Source organism: Pseudopodoces humilis, chromosome 7 (genome assembly GCF_049639895.1).
Source record: "Pseudopodoces humilis isolate 2021_Gansu_Grassland_sample_001 chromosome 7, ASM4963989v1, whole genome shotgun sequence".
Lineage (NCBI taxonomy): Eukaryota > Metazoa > Chordata > Aves > Passeriformes > Paridae > Pseudopodoces > Pseudopodoces humilis.
In genome coordinates this window covers 8,490,442-8,504,745 of record NC_142206.1, presented here as the reverse complement: position 1 = coordinate 8,504,745, position 14,304 = coordinate 8,490,442, and the positions used below count along the sequence as shown (strand labels likewise).

Sequence of the window (14,304 nt, the reverse complement as noted above, 5' to 3'; positions counted from 1 at the left end):
CGGGTGCTCAACTGGGACACTCTGGGATATTGCCCCAGTGCCACCAGCTCCCCACGGATCCTCAGATTCACTGCCTGCCCCACGGTCACAAAGCCATGCTGATCCTGAGGTGCTCAGCCCAGCTGCAGCTCCTGGAGGAGACCCTGCGGAAGAGCCTGCCCACCACCCTGCCGGTGACAAGGACCCCGAGGATCCCTCTGTCCCCTCTGCCCTGTCCTGCTGGTGACAAGAGTCCCTGGGGACCCCTCTGTTCCTCCCTCCATCCCTCCCTCCCTCTCTGCCGGTACTGAGGACCCTGGGGACTCCTTTACCCCCTCACCCTTGCCCTGTCAGTGTTGCTGATGCCCGGGAACCCCTCTGTCCTTGTCCCCTGTCCCCTCTCCCCTGCCTTGCCAGTGATGAGGACCCTGGGACCCCTCTGCCTCTCCACGTGCCCTGGTGGTGACAAGGACCCCTCTGTCCCCTCTCCCCTGCCCTGCTGCAGACAAAGACCCCAGGGACGTTATTGCTCCCTCTGCCCTGCCCTGCCGGTGACAACGACCTTGTCTTGCAGGTCCTGGGGACTGTGATGACGGTGGCCAGGGGGAACCCAGCCTCCCACGAGGTGCTGGTGGACTCCTGGCCCCATTTCAGCATTGTCCTGACCCGCCTGCGCCCAGAGGTGCTGCCCCGGCTGCCCCTGCTCTGGCAGCAGCACCCCACACCCTGGGGACCTGCGAATTGGGGTGCCACCCTCAGCTCCATGTCCCTCCCAGGAACACAGGGACCCCAGGGACTACTACACCAACCAGCTCTCTGTGTTCTATCGGGACAAGGGAGCCCTGCAAGCACTGCTGGAGGGCACTGAGGCGGTGACACGGGAAAGAGCCTTCCAGATTCTGGGTAAGGATGGCACTGGGCACAGGGCTCCCCTACCCTCCATCTGGGTCCCCTGTCTAGCTGACAGGGGGTCCCAGGGATGCAGGATGAGCTGGACGAAGCTGTGCAGGAGGTGGCCAGTGCCAGGGGACTGAAGGTGGAGACAATCCGGTACAGGGCACTGATGAGCCCCAAGCCCCCCCAACCCCGCAGGCAGTGAGTGAGGGGCACTGGGGGAACATGGGGTACTGGAGGGACATGGGCACTGAGGGGCCAGTCACATCCCTGGGTGACACATGGAGACCTGTCACATTTCTGGGCAGCATAGGGGGGGTCATAGTCACATCCCGTGGTGGCACAGGAGTCCCCAAGCACAACCCTGAGAGGCACAGGGTGATGTGATTTGGCTCACTGAGCACATCCCTGGGTGGCACAGGGGTCCCCAGTCCCACTCCTGGGTGGCTCAGAGGCTCCCAATCCCGTCCCATCTGCTATCCCGGCTGGGAACAGGGTTCAGCATTCCCCTCTCTGCCATGCCCTGTTGCAGGATGCCCCCAGGCCTGCGCCTGGCACCCGTGTCCCCATCCCACGTCCCTCTGCTCAACGCCACGTGGGCCCTGGGGGGCAATGCCCGCAGCCGGGCGTTCCTGCTGGGGCTGGTGCGGACGCTGCCCTCCGCCTGCCTGCTGGACCCGCGCGGTCGCCCGGTGTCCTGGAGCCTGCTGGACGGGCAGGGCTGCATGCGCCACGGCTACACCGTGCCCGCCTGGCGAGGGCAAGGCCTCACCGGGCTCGCGGTGGCCGTGCTGGGCCGGGAGCTGTACGCCCGAGGCTTCCCCATCTACGGAGCCGTGCTGCCCCACAACACGCCCTCGCTGCGCTGCCTGCAAGCCATCGGCTTCGTGCCCCAGCCCGGAACCTTCTACATGATCCTAGGCACCCCGAAATAGTGCCCAGGGAGGAGGTGCCAAGCTGGGCGTGCCTGTCCTCGGGGTGGGGTTATTTGGGCCCAGGGGGGCCCGGATGCCCTCCCTGCGAGAGAGGGGAACACCCCAAATCCCACACTGAGCTCAGAATGTGGAATGTTCGCTCTGCTCCCGGCTGATGGCACTGACTGACGGGAACATCCCGAATTCCACGGCCCCCAGCGGGGTGTGGCACGGGTGGGGCAGGGGGCTGGAGAAAGGCTTTTATTCGTTCATACAAGAATAGATCTTCTGCAATAAATACCCCAATAAATAAACAAACATCTCCAATAAATAAACACTCATAGACGCACCGGGACAGCGGCCACGCCCTGGCCTCGCCCCATGGCCTCGCCCCACCGCTGCATCGATGGGCAGCCATGGGGAGGCGGGGCTTGGGCAAAGGGGGTGGGGCTGTTGCGGGGAGGAGGCGGGGCTTGCTACACAGCGAGTGGGCGGGGTTTATTGCCATTGGGGCGGAGCCTATTGCTCCGGGGCAGGGCTTGCTGCTGGCTGGGGCGGGGTTTATTCCTATGCTCAGAGGGCCTTGGTCCTTTTTGGGATGGGCGAGGTTTACACCCGCTGAAGATTTTAGGGATGGGGACAGGCACCCTGGGGGTTGGGGACACCATGGGAGGGCACTTGGGAGTCAGGACACCTGTCCCTTAAGATACAACATAGTGACAGAGGGCCTGTGGGCTGACTGTGGTGGCACTTTAGGGTAGGGAACTCCACCTCTTAAAGCACAGCCAGGTGATGATGAGGATGTGGGGTGGCTTTGGCAGCACTCTGGGGTCAGGAGGCACAGTTTTGAAAGGACGCTGGTGGTGAAGAGGGGACATGGAGTGGCTTTGGTGGCACTTGGGGTCAGGAGATGCATCCCTTACAGCAAAGTGTGGTGACAGAGGGGATGTGAGGTGGCTGCGGTGGGTGGCACTTGGGGTCAAGAGCCCCTCACTTAAGGCATGGTGATGAAAGTGGGATTGTGACGTGGCTGTGGTGGCACCTGGGAGTCAGGAGCCCTATTTCTTGAAGAGCACTGGTGGTGACAGGGGACATGGGGTGGCTGTGGTGGCACTTGGGGTCAGGAGCCCTGTCCCTTAAGGCACAGTATGATGATGGAGGGGCTGCAGGGTGGCTGTGGTGACGCTTGACGTCACGAGCCCCATCTTTCAAGGCACTGCCAGGTGATGATGAGGTTGTGGGGTGGTTTGGAGGTCAGGAGCCCCATTTCTCAAGGCACACTGGTGGTGGAAGAGGGGACCTGCATGGCCATGGCAGCGCCGTGGACTCAGGAACCCAGCAGGTGCTCAGAACCCCCTTGCTTCCAGCCGCAGAGTGACCACGGCGGGAGGCACCTTCTTCTTGAGGCGGTTGAAGTCCTTGGCTGAGCGCCAGAGCCAGGTCTGCAGCTCCTTCAGCAGCCAGAAATCATCCATCTTCTTCAGGAAGTCATTGGGGGCCGCGGGCGCGCCCGGGGGTGCGGGGGGCCCAGCGGGGCCAGCAGGCAGCGGGTACCCCAGCGAGGACATGACGCCGCCGATGCTCAGCACCAGGCCCTGGAGACTGGCGCAGAAGTGGGCGAGGCGGTGGCGCAGCTCGGCCGTGCCCACCTGCCCGTCCAGCACGCGCAGGTAGCAGAGCAGGCGGCTGTAGGCCCGGTAGTTGGCGGCCAGGCGGGCGTTGTCCGTCAGGCCCCGCCACAGGTCCAGGTCCACCGTGGCGCTGGGCACCCGCTCGGCCCGTGCCAGCCGCGGGGGGTTGAAGTCGGGCTCATTGAAGGGGGGGCCCAGGTAGTTCAGCTGGAAGGGAATTGGGGTGCCAGGGGTCAGGTCTCCATGTCCACCCTGTCCCCAGTCTCCACATTCCCCATGCCCCTACTTATCCCAGCTCTCCCTTCTCTTATCACATCCCCCTTCCCACTCTGCCCAAGCCGGACATTCCCAGCACAGCCCAGTCCGTGCCACAGTCACCGCTTGGCACCCAACGTGCCGGCACCGCCGAGGGCACGTCAGGGCAGGGACGGGGAACCTCCGGGTGAGTCGCCGACGCCGGCGGGGAGGGAGAGGCGGATGCCCGCGCCCATGACGGAATCATGGGCCGAGGGGAGGGTGCCCAGGAGCCGCCCTGCCCCCGGGGGGCGATGAGGCATTTCCGTGACCTCCGGCGTGGGAGCAGCTGGGCACGGGGCGGATATCCCGGGGAGTGCGTCTGGGACTCACGTAGGTGCCGGCGAGGGTGCGGAGCTGGTGCTCCAGGTAGCGGGTCAGGTCGTAGGTCTGCTGGATGGACTGGCCGGCCCCCAGCTCCTCGGAGCAGTTTAGCGCCGGCAGCGCCGGCAGGTTGCAAAGCGCGGCGCACAGGAAGGTGAAGATCCCCCAAGAGTCACCTGTGGGGGACACACAGCACCTCAGGGGGGGTGACAAGGACACTCCATCTCCATGTGTTTGACGCTGAGCCTTCAGAGTATCCCTGAGTCACACGTCTGAAAGTAGAGAAACTGAGGCACGGAGGTGGGGAGGGTGGGGTCCCACTCACCTCAGCATACCCCCCCCCCGGAGCAGCAGGGACCCCCAACCTCAGCGCGGTGACCCCCCGGCTCCCCTCGGAGCGCTCCCGCCCGCGGCTGCACCAACAATCCTTTATATGGTCTGGAGCAGCGCGGCCGCGGCATTCCCGCCGGGACACACGCCTGGGATATATTTGGGCACCGCCAACGCCGGAGCGGGCCGGGCACCCAGCGGGGACCCCCGCCGAGGGGCCACCGGGAATGCAGGGGGGTTGGAGGCAGCTCCGGGGAGCGGCCGGGGCGCGGGGTGACCTTTGCGGAGCCACCGGAAAGCGCCGGCGGGGTCCCCGTCATCGGCCTGACGTCAGGGCGGCCCGGGAGCGCGGCCCCGGCGGCCGTGCAAAGGTCACGGCCCGCGGCCAGGACACTCCGGCCAGCTGGCACCCCCGGCTCGCCGCAGCCGGCCTTCCCGGCAGCGCCTCCCGGGAAACACCGGCCGCTGGCACGGCTCGGCACCGCGGGGCTCCTGCTGCGGGCAGCCCCCCGTGCCCCCGCGCGTCACCGCTCCCCGTCTCCGGCTGCCGGTGACGCAGGACGGTCCTCGGGGACACCCCGGCTCCAGCCACAACGGCCTCACCACCGTGGGTGTCCTGCAAACTGCAAGCCTCACTGTGGCGGATGCAAGTGCCCTGTGGGTGTGCAGGATGCTGTCACAGCTGGGATACACCCCAGAGGTGTGCAGGACACTTGTGACACCTTTGGGATGCATCCAGAGCACACCTGGGCTACACCTTTTGTGTGCGCATCATCCAGGCATGGGGAGCACCATGCTTTCCAGGCGTGTGACACCGTGCACGTGTGACACTGTGCACGCATGACACTGTGCACGTGTGTGATGCACCACACACGAGACACCATCCAGGTGTGCCACCTCCCACACGGGCGTGTGACACATGTGGCAGTCATGGGACATGCCAGGCAAGTGTGCAACGTGCTGTGCACATGGGGGGGCACTCCGTTTCGTGCCACCCACGTGTGACACGCCGTGCATACACCACATCACGCTGTGACACCCTGTGTGAGGCCACATGCCCCCATGCCCTCCATGCCCGTGCGTGGCAGCCCCGGCTGGCCCCGGCTCGCCCGGTGCCCTGCGGTGGGCACGTGCTGCCGCTTGCCCGCGTTCCGGTGCGTTCCGGCGCGTGGAGCGTGCGGCCGGCCCCGCGTGCGTGCGAGCGTGGGCCGGGGGGGGCCGGCGGGGGGGCCGCGGTGACTCACACCACACATACCCCCCCTTCCCGGTGTTTGCTTTGGCCGGACCCTCGCCCGCCGCCGGCTCCGGTTTCCAGGCGGGATTTACACCCGCCCCGGCCTGGCCAGTGCCAAACCAAACACAGCCGGGGAGCGGGATGAGGGGGGAATGGCAGGGATGTGAGATTGGGATGGAGCCACGGTGGCTCCTGGGCAGGTGGCCCGGACACGAGGATGAGAATGATGGAGGAAGGGGATGGAGGTGGGTGTCTGAGGGATGGGAATGGTGAGATGCACAGAATGGATGGTACTGGGCAGTAGTGATGATGACACAGTGACGATGGTGACCCTGGCACAGCAGAGACAGTGGCCATGACACAGCAGTGACAGTGACACTGCATAGTAATGAGGGTGACCATGACACAGCAGTGACAGTGACCACAGCACAGCGGTGATGATGACAGTGGCATAGCAGTGACGATGACAGTGGCGCAGCACTGACGGTGACCATGGCACAGCGGTCAGAATGGCCCAGCCATAGCGGGTGCCCCCGCTGTCCCAGCGGCTGGCGCCGGGCACCCACCGGCACAGACAGTGGAGGAGGGAGGCTCCAGCCGGCACAGCTGGATCCCGGTGACGTCGGAGAGGAAGAGCCCGAGGGTTTCAAAACCGGCCCTGGAGCGCGGCCAGGATGCTCCCAGCCCACGTAAGCAGCTCATGGCGTGCCTGCCCCGGGTCACTGGCTGGGCCATGGGGACACCCGAGGAGCCGGGGTGACAGGGGGCCATGGGAGCAGACACCCCCTGCTCTGCCAGCAGCACCCTGGGGACACCCACACCGGTGATGCCACGGACAGCCCTCACACACGTGGCAGCGGGTTTGTGGCTCACCCACCTTCGGGGTGACACCCGGGACCCCTGGCCTGTCACCCGCCCAGCGGCACAGGCGGCGGTGCTGGCCAGACCTCCCGGCCAGCGGCCGAAGTGGGAATTCGGCCACGGAGACGGTGAGCTGTTCCCTGGGCATGCTGTGGGCAGCGGTGCCGAGGGCTGAGCGACCACAGCCCGCCCAGAGCTGCTTTCCCGAAACCCTGGTGGCGGGGGCGGCAGCTGGGAAGGGGAGACCCCCCTGGCCCCGGAGCCGCTGGCAGCGGACGGAGCCGAGCCGGCCCCCGACGCCGCGGCGGGAGCTGCCGTATCTGATGGGCCGGCATCCAGCGGCGAACAGAGCCCCGTCCCACCCCACAGCCCCATTCTGGGGGCCAGCACAGGAGGTCTCGTGGTGGCCAGGCATGACTGTGGCACTGAGGACAAAGCAGCCCTGTCCCCACTACCCCAGCCACTGTCCTGGCCACCAACTGGCAGCATTTAACCCTCCACAGAGCGTTTCCCAGCCCAGTGTGGCTGCCAGCTCCCAGGGGCTTGGAGTGGGTGACACTCAAGGGCTTATGGACAGATGCCTCTGTGTCCCCACACTGCTGGCATTTAACCCTACTGTGTCTGGAGAGGTGACACCACAGCGTAACAGCGTCCCTGTGTAGCCAGCATGCTGGGGACACAAGGATGCTCATGTTCCACACCCAGATATCATGGACACAGCATTCCCTGAGCTCCAACAGGAAGAACATGTGTGCCCTTGCTCCCCAACAGCACTCACAGCTACCACAGTGAGGTCCCCATCCCATCCATCCCATTCTACTGCACTCCATCCCATCCATCCCATCCCATCTGATCTCATCCTATCCATCCCATGGCGAAGCCGCCATGCCAGGAGTGGGTGGTGGTGCTGGGGGCGCGTGGCCCCCCGTCCCCCGCAGTCCCGGCCGTGCCTGCACTCGCGGCGCTGAGTGTTTACATCCTGTCTCCTCCGTGTGTTTATAAATGCGGCCGCACACGGGAGACTCCAGCGAGGCCATAATTAGCTGGGCCTGGATTTCCCATCCGGCTCCAGCTCCAGCTAGCGGCACGATGGAAACACCCCCGCCGGCAAGGGGGGCGCAGGCCCCTAATCCCAACCAGACCCCGCTGTCCCGCACGCACACCCAGCACCCGGGAGCCACGCGAGGCACCTCGATCCCTTCCCGCCACTCCCGGCGCAGGTCATGGAGGCACGCAGCCCAACAGCCCCCCCAGCACCGTTCTGGGGGTTCAGTGGCACAGAGCCAGGCTGGCTGCTCTCCAGCGGGGCAAGGGACCCCCAGTGCCAGCCCACGTGGCATCTCAGAGCCTTGGGTGACACGCCCTGGCACCTCCAGACCCACTGCTACTGCTGGCGTCGCCTGCCACAGGGACACTGCCTGGCTGGATCAGTGTGGAATCAGCCGTTCTGGTGGGTACAGCCGTGCCCTGATGTCCCCACAGCACCTGGGACGTCTCCGTCACCCACAGGCCACGTGCCACAGGCAGCCACAACACTGCTGGGCCAGCTGCTTCCCAGATATCCCAGATATCCCATCCAGGAGTGCATCCCCTTTAGCCTGCCGGGATGCTGAGACGGGGACACTGGCCCTGCAGCCCCGGGGGGTGGGGGGGTGGGGGTGCGGGGCGATGATTTATGGGGCTCGGTGCCACTTAGCAGGGTATAAATCTCCCCCCAGCACGGCCCTGTAAGCAGAGCCCTCCGCATTTCCCTGCGGAGCCAGCGCCTAATGCAGCCCAGATGTGCGGCCGCCACCGTGCCCTCGCACCGCCTGCTAAATAGGCACGGGGACACCGGGGATGCCGAGAGTCCCCGAGCCCTGCCAGGGACACCGTCTGGACAGCCCACGGGAGGGGATGTCCCAAAACGGGGAGCGGGGTCGTGGCGGACGAGCTCCAGCCCTTCGGTTTCTTCTCGGCGTCCCCATCCCCGCCCGTCCCCGCAGGCCTCGGCACCGGCTGTGCCACCGGTTCGGCCACGTCCGCCGGGCCCGGCGGCAGCGGGAAGGGGGAGAGGAAGGGGCGAGGGAGGGCGATGGAGCCGCTGGGGATCCCAGCCTCGCTTTTCCGGTTCCCCGGCGCTCGCCCCGCTTTGCCCGTCCTGCGTCACGCCGGCACCGCGGGAGCTGGAGCCCAACCCGGCGCCGGCCTCGTGCTGCCCCGGCCCCGGTCCCGCCGCCCGGGACCCCGGGGAGCCTGGCGGCGCCCACACTTTGACCTTTTAAGGGTGTTTTCCAGTATTTTCCGGGCGAGAAGCCCCCGGTCCCGGTGTGCGGCCAGGCCGGCCGGCCCCCCGGCAACCCCGGCGGTGCCGGTGGCCGCTGGGGCTGGGGGAACAAAGCCGTACCCTCCCCAACGCCCCAAAATCCCGCTGCTGTGTCCCGGAGGAATCTCGGCAATCCAGCGGTGACGTTCGGTGTCAAGCCCCGAAATCCAGCCCCGGGCAGGAAAACTCTTCCTGCCCCCCATAAATCCCACCGACTTTCCTTTTCCTCCCCTCTGTCAGTCCCGGGGTTTAATTCTCCGTGCTCAGCGGCGGTTCCCTCCCTGGTAATCACAAACATGCATGGAAAAGAGGGAACGAGAGAAAGGGAAAAAAAAAAAAAAAAAAAAAAGAACAACAACCCAACCTAGAGAGAGGAAAGTCTTAAATCAATCCCAAAGCCAGACAGACGTTTCAATCACATCAAATTAAAATCAGCAGTCGGTTTGGAAGGGGGAAAAAAACTCGCGGCAGATGCAGGCAGGGGAGTTGGGGCAGCCCCCCGCCCCGCACCCAGCGCCGCGGGCTTACCTGAGAGCTCCCCGGTTACATTTAGCATAGTCGGGGTGCAGGGGGATTTTGGGGGGCTCGGCTCTTGCTCGGCGCCCCGAGCCCGCCCGCTCGCCTCAGCCCTGGCTCGCTGCTTCGCTCGCGCTCAGGGTTGGGTGGTGGTTTTTTTTTTTTTGGGTTGGTTTCTGGCTTTCTTTTTTTTTTCCTTTTTTTTTTTTTTTTTTTTTTTCCCTCGGTCTCTATTTGTTTTGGTTTGGGCTCGCTCGGGTGTTAGGTGAAAAAAAAACAAAAAAAAACCGGGGAGAGTTGGGTGGGTTTTTGGGGTGTGGAGGGTTCGCACCGCGCTCCGGCTGCCTCGCTCGCCGCCGTTCCCCCCTTCCACCTCCCTTGATTTGCTCTTTTGATTGGGGTCCAGGAATGCAGGAATAAAAAAAAAAAAAAAAAAAAACACAAAAAGAAAAAAAACTGGAGCTCGCATCCACCCTCTCCAAGCTGCTGCCTCCTTCTTTCCTCTTTTTTTTTTTCCCAATTCAAGTGTTAAGCAGAACCAGGTTGCTTTCAAGAATGTATTTGATGAAATTGTACACAAGAGCGGGCTCCATTCATTCCCTCCCTCTCCCCCCCGCCCCGGCTTTATCCCCCCTTTTCCCATCCCCATCGCCGGGTCCCGGCACCGGGCAGAGCTGGGGAGGCTGGAGCTGAGCCCCGGAGCTGCGGAAGGCGGAGGGGAGGGAAGGGAAGAGGGGGGGTCCCCCGGGGTGCCGCTGGCCGGGTAGCAAGGGGGGAACCCCCGCTTTCTCCCTCGCTGCGTTTCCCCCGTGCGGTTCTGGCTCCCGCCCGGCTTTTGTTAAAGTGGCAGCGGCGGGGCCGGTGCGGGGCCGGTGCGGAGCCGGTGCGGAGCCGGTGCCGCTCGGCGGGGGGGTCTCCTACCTGCTCTCAGCTCCATGCGGGACGGGCGCGGGGCCGGGGCGCTGGGTGCGTGCTCTGGGGTCCCCGGGCGGGCAGGCAGCGGTCCCGCACACCGGCCCGGGACTGCGGCTCCCATTTGCCGCTCCGAGCCCTCTCGCCTCTCCTCCTCCCCGCGCACAGAGCCGAGAGCCCGGTCCCGGGGGGGGCACGGGGGGGAGGGGCCGGGGGGGGGGTCCGGGGAGGGGAGGACGGGGGGGACGGGACGAGGTGCGGCGGAGCGGCTCCTCTGGCGGGGCCGGGGCCGGGGGGGGCGTGGGGTGCCAGCCTGCCCCCCCTTCATTTCCCCCTCGGGGCAGCGGGGAGGAGTGGCGGAGGGATGGGGCCGGCCGGTGCGGGGAGGGTGGCGGCCGGGCGGGGAGGGGGGGTCCTCGGCTCTTCGCTGTCACGGCCAGCCCCCTCCCCTCTGGCCGAGAGAGGGGGTCCGGGGCCCGCGGATTTCCCCCTCCCCCGGCTTGGGGACCCGCAGCACAGCGGGCGCTGCCCCGCCGGGACGGCGGCAGGTGAGCGGCAAAGCGGGGGGAGTGCGGCGGGGTCCCAGCAGAACAACCGGAGCCCCACGGAGCGGCGGCGGCGGCTAAGCCCCGGGGGACCCTCCGTCCCGAGAGAGGGTTTCGCTTCTCCCGGCGCCCCCGGTCCACACGGGGACGGGAGAGGGACACCCCTCCTCACCCACCCCCCCCCCCAGCCCCTTTCCTCCGGGTGCCAGAGCCGCTTTCTTCCCGATTATCCTCCCCCGTTAGGACAATCTCCGTCCCCGCGCCCGCGGGGCCCTTGGCAATGACCTCGGCGTTCCCCGCAGCCCACCCGGGGTAAGTGGGGTGGACTGGGGGGCGTGGGGAGATCCCCAGGGCCAAGCGGAGCCGCCGCCGGAGGGGAGGGGGGCGGCCCGACAGCCGGAGCCCCTCGTCCATTCCCCTCGTGCCCCTCATCCATGAGTGGGTGCTGCCGCCGGGGCTCTCTCGGCGGGGAGAGGAACGTCCTGGCTCCCCCCAAAAAAAGCTTTGTTTAAAACAAAGGCGCTTGGAGAGCCGGGAAGGGCCGGGAGGTAACAGGCGGATTCGCTTCCACTCCAGACCCCGGCCCTGGCCAGGTCTGAGCCCTCCCGGCTGCGACCGCATCCTCCCGGTTTTCTCCGGGACACGGGGTGCCTGCTCGGAGCACAACAGGACCCTCTTTCCTCAAATCCACCGGGACACTGGGTGCTGAACTCATTAGCACCAGTTTGGGGACCCCCCGTAGGGATGAACCACACACGGACGTGCTGCTGGCTGATTTATTGCTTGGGAAGTGCGGATTTGGTGTTGAATCCATGAGGAAGCGCCCAACAGACATGTCAGGGGTGACGAGGGGGGCTCTGGATCCCCTCCCCCGGGTAAATGGGGATTACTCGGAATACTCCACAGCCCTGAGGATCCGGAGGGGCTTCGGAGGTGTCGGACGGAGCTGCCCAAACGATCCACGGATGGACTGAGCCCTGGCCCAGCTCTCCGGCAGCGTGTCTGGGGGGGTCCGCTCGGCGTGGGGCCAACCCCCTCGCCCCCCCAGCCGCAGGGCAGGGTATCTGGTTTCCCCCCCACCCCCGAGCCAGCAGATCCCGCCAGCAGCGCTGGAGCAGTTGGGAAAAGCCGCCGTCCCGTCCCCGGGGGTCTCCAGCCTGCCGAGGCGGCGGGGCTGCTTCTCGCTGCCTTCTCCCCTCCCCAAAACCCAGCGCTGCGGTTGGGTTTGGGGAGTTTTCCAGCTGCCACGGCTCCCGCTGGGCCAGCACCTGAGACAGGAGAGGAGGAGGAGGAGGGAAACGTAGCCCGGCAGACGCGGCTCCCGGCTTCCCAAGCCCCTCTCCCTGAGCCAGCCAGCGGTGCCAAGACGGAGCCCACGCCCCAGGACAAAGCGGGCACAGAGCACAGCCAGGTCAAACCACTGGGAAGCCTCATCCCCACATCCTGTTCCTTCTCCTCGCCCGGTGCCCGCAGCGACTCCGCGTGGGTGAGGCCGTGCCCGCCCTGCCCTCGGGGCCACGTCACCGGGCAGCTGAGCTCACCTCCATCCCACCCCGCGGGTCCTCCGGCCGGCGCCAGGACCAGCCCGGCCTCCCACTGCTGACCTCTGCGGCCGACAGCCGGAGGAGGGAGAGACGGGGGCCGACCGGACCCAGAAATCCCGGCTTTAGCCCCAAACCGCCCGCGAGACGCTCCGGCAGCGCCCGGCTCCTTGGGGACACCCCTGGGGCGCAGGCAGGGGCACGGAGCAGCCATCCGGCTCGGCGTGTCCCCTCCTGCCGGGCTGGCAGCAGGAGCCCAGCTGTGGCCGTCTGTCTCCCCGAGCCGCTGCCTGGGCGAGGGCGCCGTGCCATGTGCCGGGAAGGAAGCCGGAGGAGCGGGAAGGACACTGGGAGACAAACCCGAGCCCGACGGGTGCGAGGGAACACCCCTGTCACCTTCCCCGCCATCCCTGGGTGAAGCTCGCCAGACTCAGGGGAGTCCTGGGAGAGGCTGTGTGGGCGCAGCTGAGCCTGGGGGTGCCGGAGCCCCGCAAGGGCTGCCAGGATTCTGCTCCCGGTCCATATTCAGTCCATTCCCTGATCGGCGCCGGTGGGAAGAGGGAGGGGTGGCCAGGCCCTGGCCCCCGCTGAGGTGTGTGTGTCACGACCGCAGCCAGCTGCGTCCTCTCCGCAGCCCCATAAAATGCCGAGCCCTGAGGCCAGAGCCCCTCCTGGGGACGCCGGCTCCAGAGGAGCCCGGCTGCTCTGCCAGAGCTGGAACGGACGCTCGCACACAATCCCATCCTCCTCCTGGGAGGAAGGGAAGTAGCCAGTGCTCACCCCAGGAGTGGAGGAGCCAGATCCGGCTGGCCCCTGAGCCCAGGCCAAGGCAGGCCTGAGAGTCCCTGGAGTGCCGTGCTGGTGATCCCAGCGCAGCCCCGTACACGTGGCTTGGGCCGTGGAGCCCCCACAAAGGACAGGAGTTTGTGTACCTGGAGGGGATGCGGCGAGCAGGCCGGGGCCGAAATCCCGGATAAAAGGCACCGAGCACACCAGACTGGGAAAGAAGAAGGAGAGGCTGTCACCGTGTCCTGGAGGACAGAAGCTATGGGAAAAGGGCTCTGCAACGCTCTTCCCATTTGCCTCTGCTCAGGTGCCAGCTCTGCTCCACAGCGGGGCCCCTCGGCTCGGGCTCCACGGCCACCGAGCCCGGGAGGAGGGACTTGGGAGCGGCTGCTCCAGCGGCAGGCGGGAGCCGGCTGGAGGACCCTGCTGTGAGCATGACTCGAGTTCCTCACAGCCACATCCCCCCGGCTCCCTCGAGGCCACTCCACAGCCTGTGGAGGCTGGCTGTGAGCACAGGCTGTTGGTTGAGCCAGTGTCACATCCCTGGAAGTGCTCATGGCCACACTGGAGCAACTGGGCCAGTGGGAAATGTCCCTGCCTATGGCAGGGGGGTGGGACAGGGTGGGCATTAAAGTCCCTTCCAACCCCAACCATTCTGGAATTCTATGGACCATCCGTGGATACACCTGGCCAGCCCAGAATTTACAGTGTACCCCCACTGGAGAATTCTGGGACACCCCAAAAATCCATCCCTGGAAGTGTTGGATGGGGCTTGGAGCAACCTGGTCTAGTGAATGGTGTCTCTGCCCATGGCAGGGGATGGAATCGGATGAGCTGGTCCCTTCCAACCCCAGCCACTCCATGATTCTAAGGGATGCACAGCCAGCAGCACCTCCAGCATGGAGAGAGACATCCAGCATTAACTTGCAGCATCCCAATTCCCATGTGTCCCTGGGAGGTAGAGATCCCCGAAACACTGAGATCTCGGGAAGCACTGGAGCAGTTCCAGGGAACTGCAGCCCTCCCTGGGGAGCACCGTGACCCAGGAATGCTGGAAGCGGCAAAGGGACCGGGAGGTGCAGGCAATGCGGCGGAAGGGCAACCTCGCCCGGGATGCTGCCAGGAATGAAGCGAGGGTCAGGGTGCTGGGAGGCACAAGCACGGAACGACCCCGGGAGAGCCTCCGGATGGGTCAGGAGGCCCCGGGAAGGAGCCGGTGCGGAGCTGAGCGCCGGGAG

The 14,304-nt window shown here is 66.0% G+C and overlaps 2 protein-coding genes across 3 annotated transcripts; one reads left to right on the top strand and one right to left on the bottom strand.

The window, feature by feature from the left end:
• Positions 1 to 15: 15 nt before the first annotated feature.
• On the top strand, positions 16 to 1,839 carry LOC102108166 (glycine N-acyltransferase-like protein 3). 2 transcript variants are annotated; one of them, XM_005529083.2, is made up of 5 exons: positions 16 to 173; positions 554 to 661; positions 756 to 882; positions 957 to 1,074; positions 1,406 to 1,839. In XM_005529083.2, exons 1-5 carry the CDS (start codon positions 96 to 98, stop codon positions 1,806 to 1,808), a joined length of 834 nt encoding a protein of 277 aa, XP_005529140.1. In that variant the 5' UTR covers positions 16 to 95; the 3' UTR covers positions 1,809 to 1,839. The 2 variants fall into 2 exon arrangements, with proteins under 2 accessions (XP_005529140.1, XP_087913939.1); XM_088057813.1 differs by lacking the exon at positions 957 to 1,074.
• Positions 1,840 to 3,126: 1,287 nt separating this feature from the next.
• Positions 3,127 to 9,412, bottom strand: CLCF1 (cardiotrophin like cytokine factor 1). Its single transcript, XM_005528946.3, has 3 exons — positions 9,295 to 9,412; positions 4,046 to 4,212; positions 3,127 to 3,625 (listed from the first exon to the last, which is right to left on the bottom strand). The coding sequence occupies exons 1-3, from the start codon at positions 9,320 to 9,322 to the stop codon at positions 3,134 to 3,136; spliced, it is 687 nt and encodes a 228-aa protein (XP_005529003.1). The 5' UTR covers positions 9,323 to 9,412; the 3' UTR covers positions 3,127 to 3,133.
• Between the last annotated feature and the right edge of the window lie 4,892 nt (positions 9,413 to 14,304).

Excerpts from the sequence above, each read along its gene's own strand:
- LOC102108166 (XM_005529083.2), top strand. The coding sequence starts at position 96 with ATGCTGATCCTGAGGTGCTCAGCCCAGCTGCAGCTCCTGGAGGAGACC. Across the intron at positions 662-755 it reads TGACCCGCCTGCGCCCAGAG|GAACACAGGGACCCCAGGGA; the intron begins GTGCTGCCCCGG and ends TGTCCCTCCCAG. Across the intron at positions 1,075-1,405 it reads CCCCCCCAACCCCGCAGGCA|GATGCCCCCAGGCCTGCGCC; the intron begins GTGAGTGAGGGG and ends GCCCTGTTGCAG.
- CLCF1 (XM_005528946.3), bottom strand. The coding sequence starts at position 9,322 with ATGCTAAATGTAACCGGGGAGCTCTCAG. Across the intron at positions 4,213-9,294 it reads TGTAACCGGGGAGCTCTCAG|GTGACTCTTGGGGGATCTTC; the intron begins GTAAGCCCGCGG and ends TGTCCCCCACAG. Across the intron at positions 3,626-4,045 it reads GCACCCTCGCCGGCACCTAC|CTGAACTACCTGGGCCCCCC; the intron begins GTGAGTCCCAGA and ends ATTCCCTTCCAG.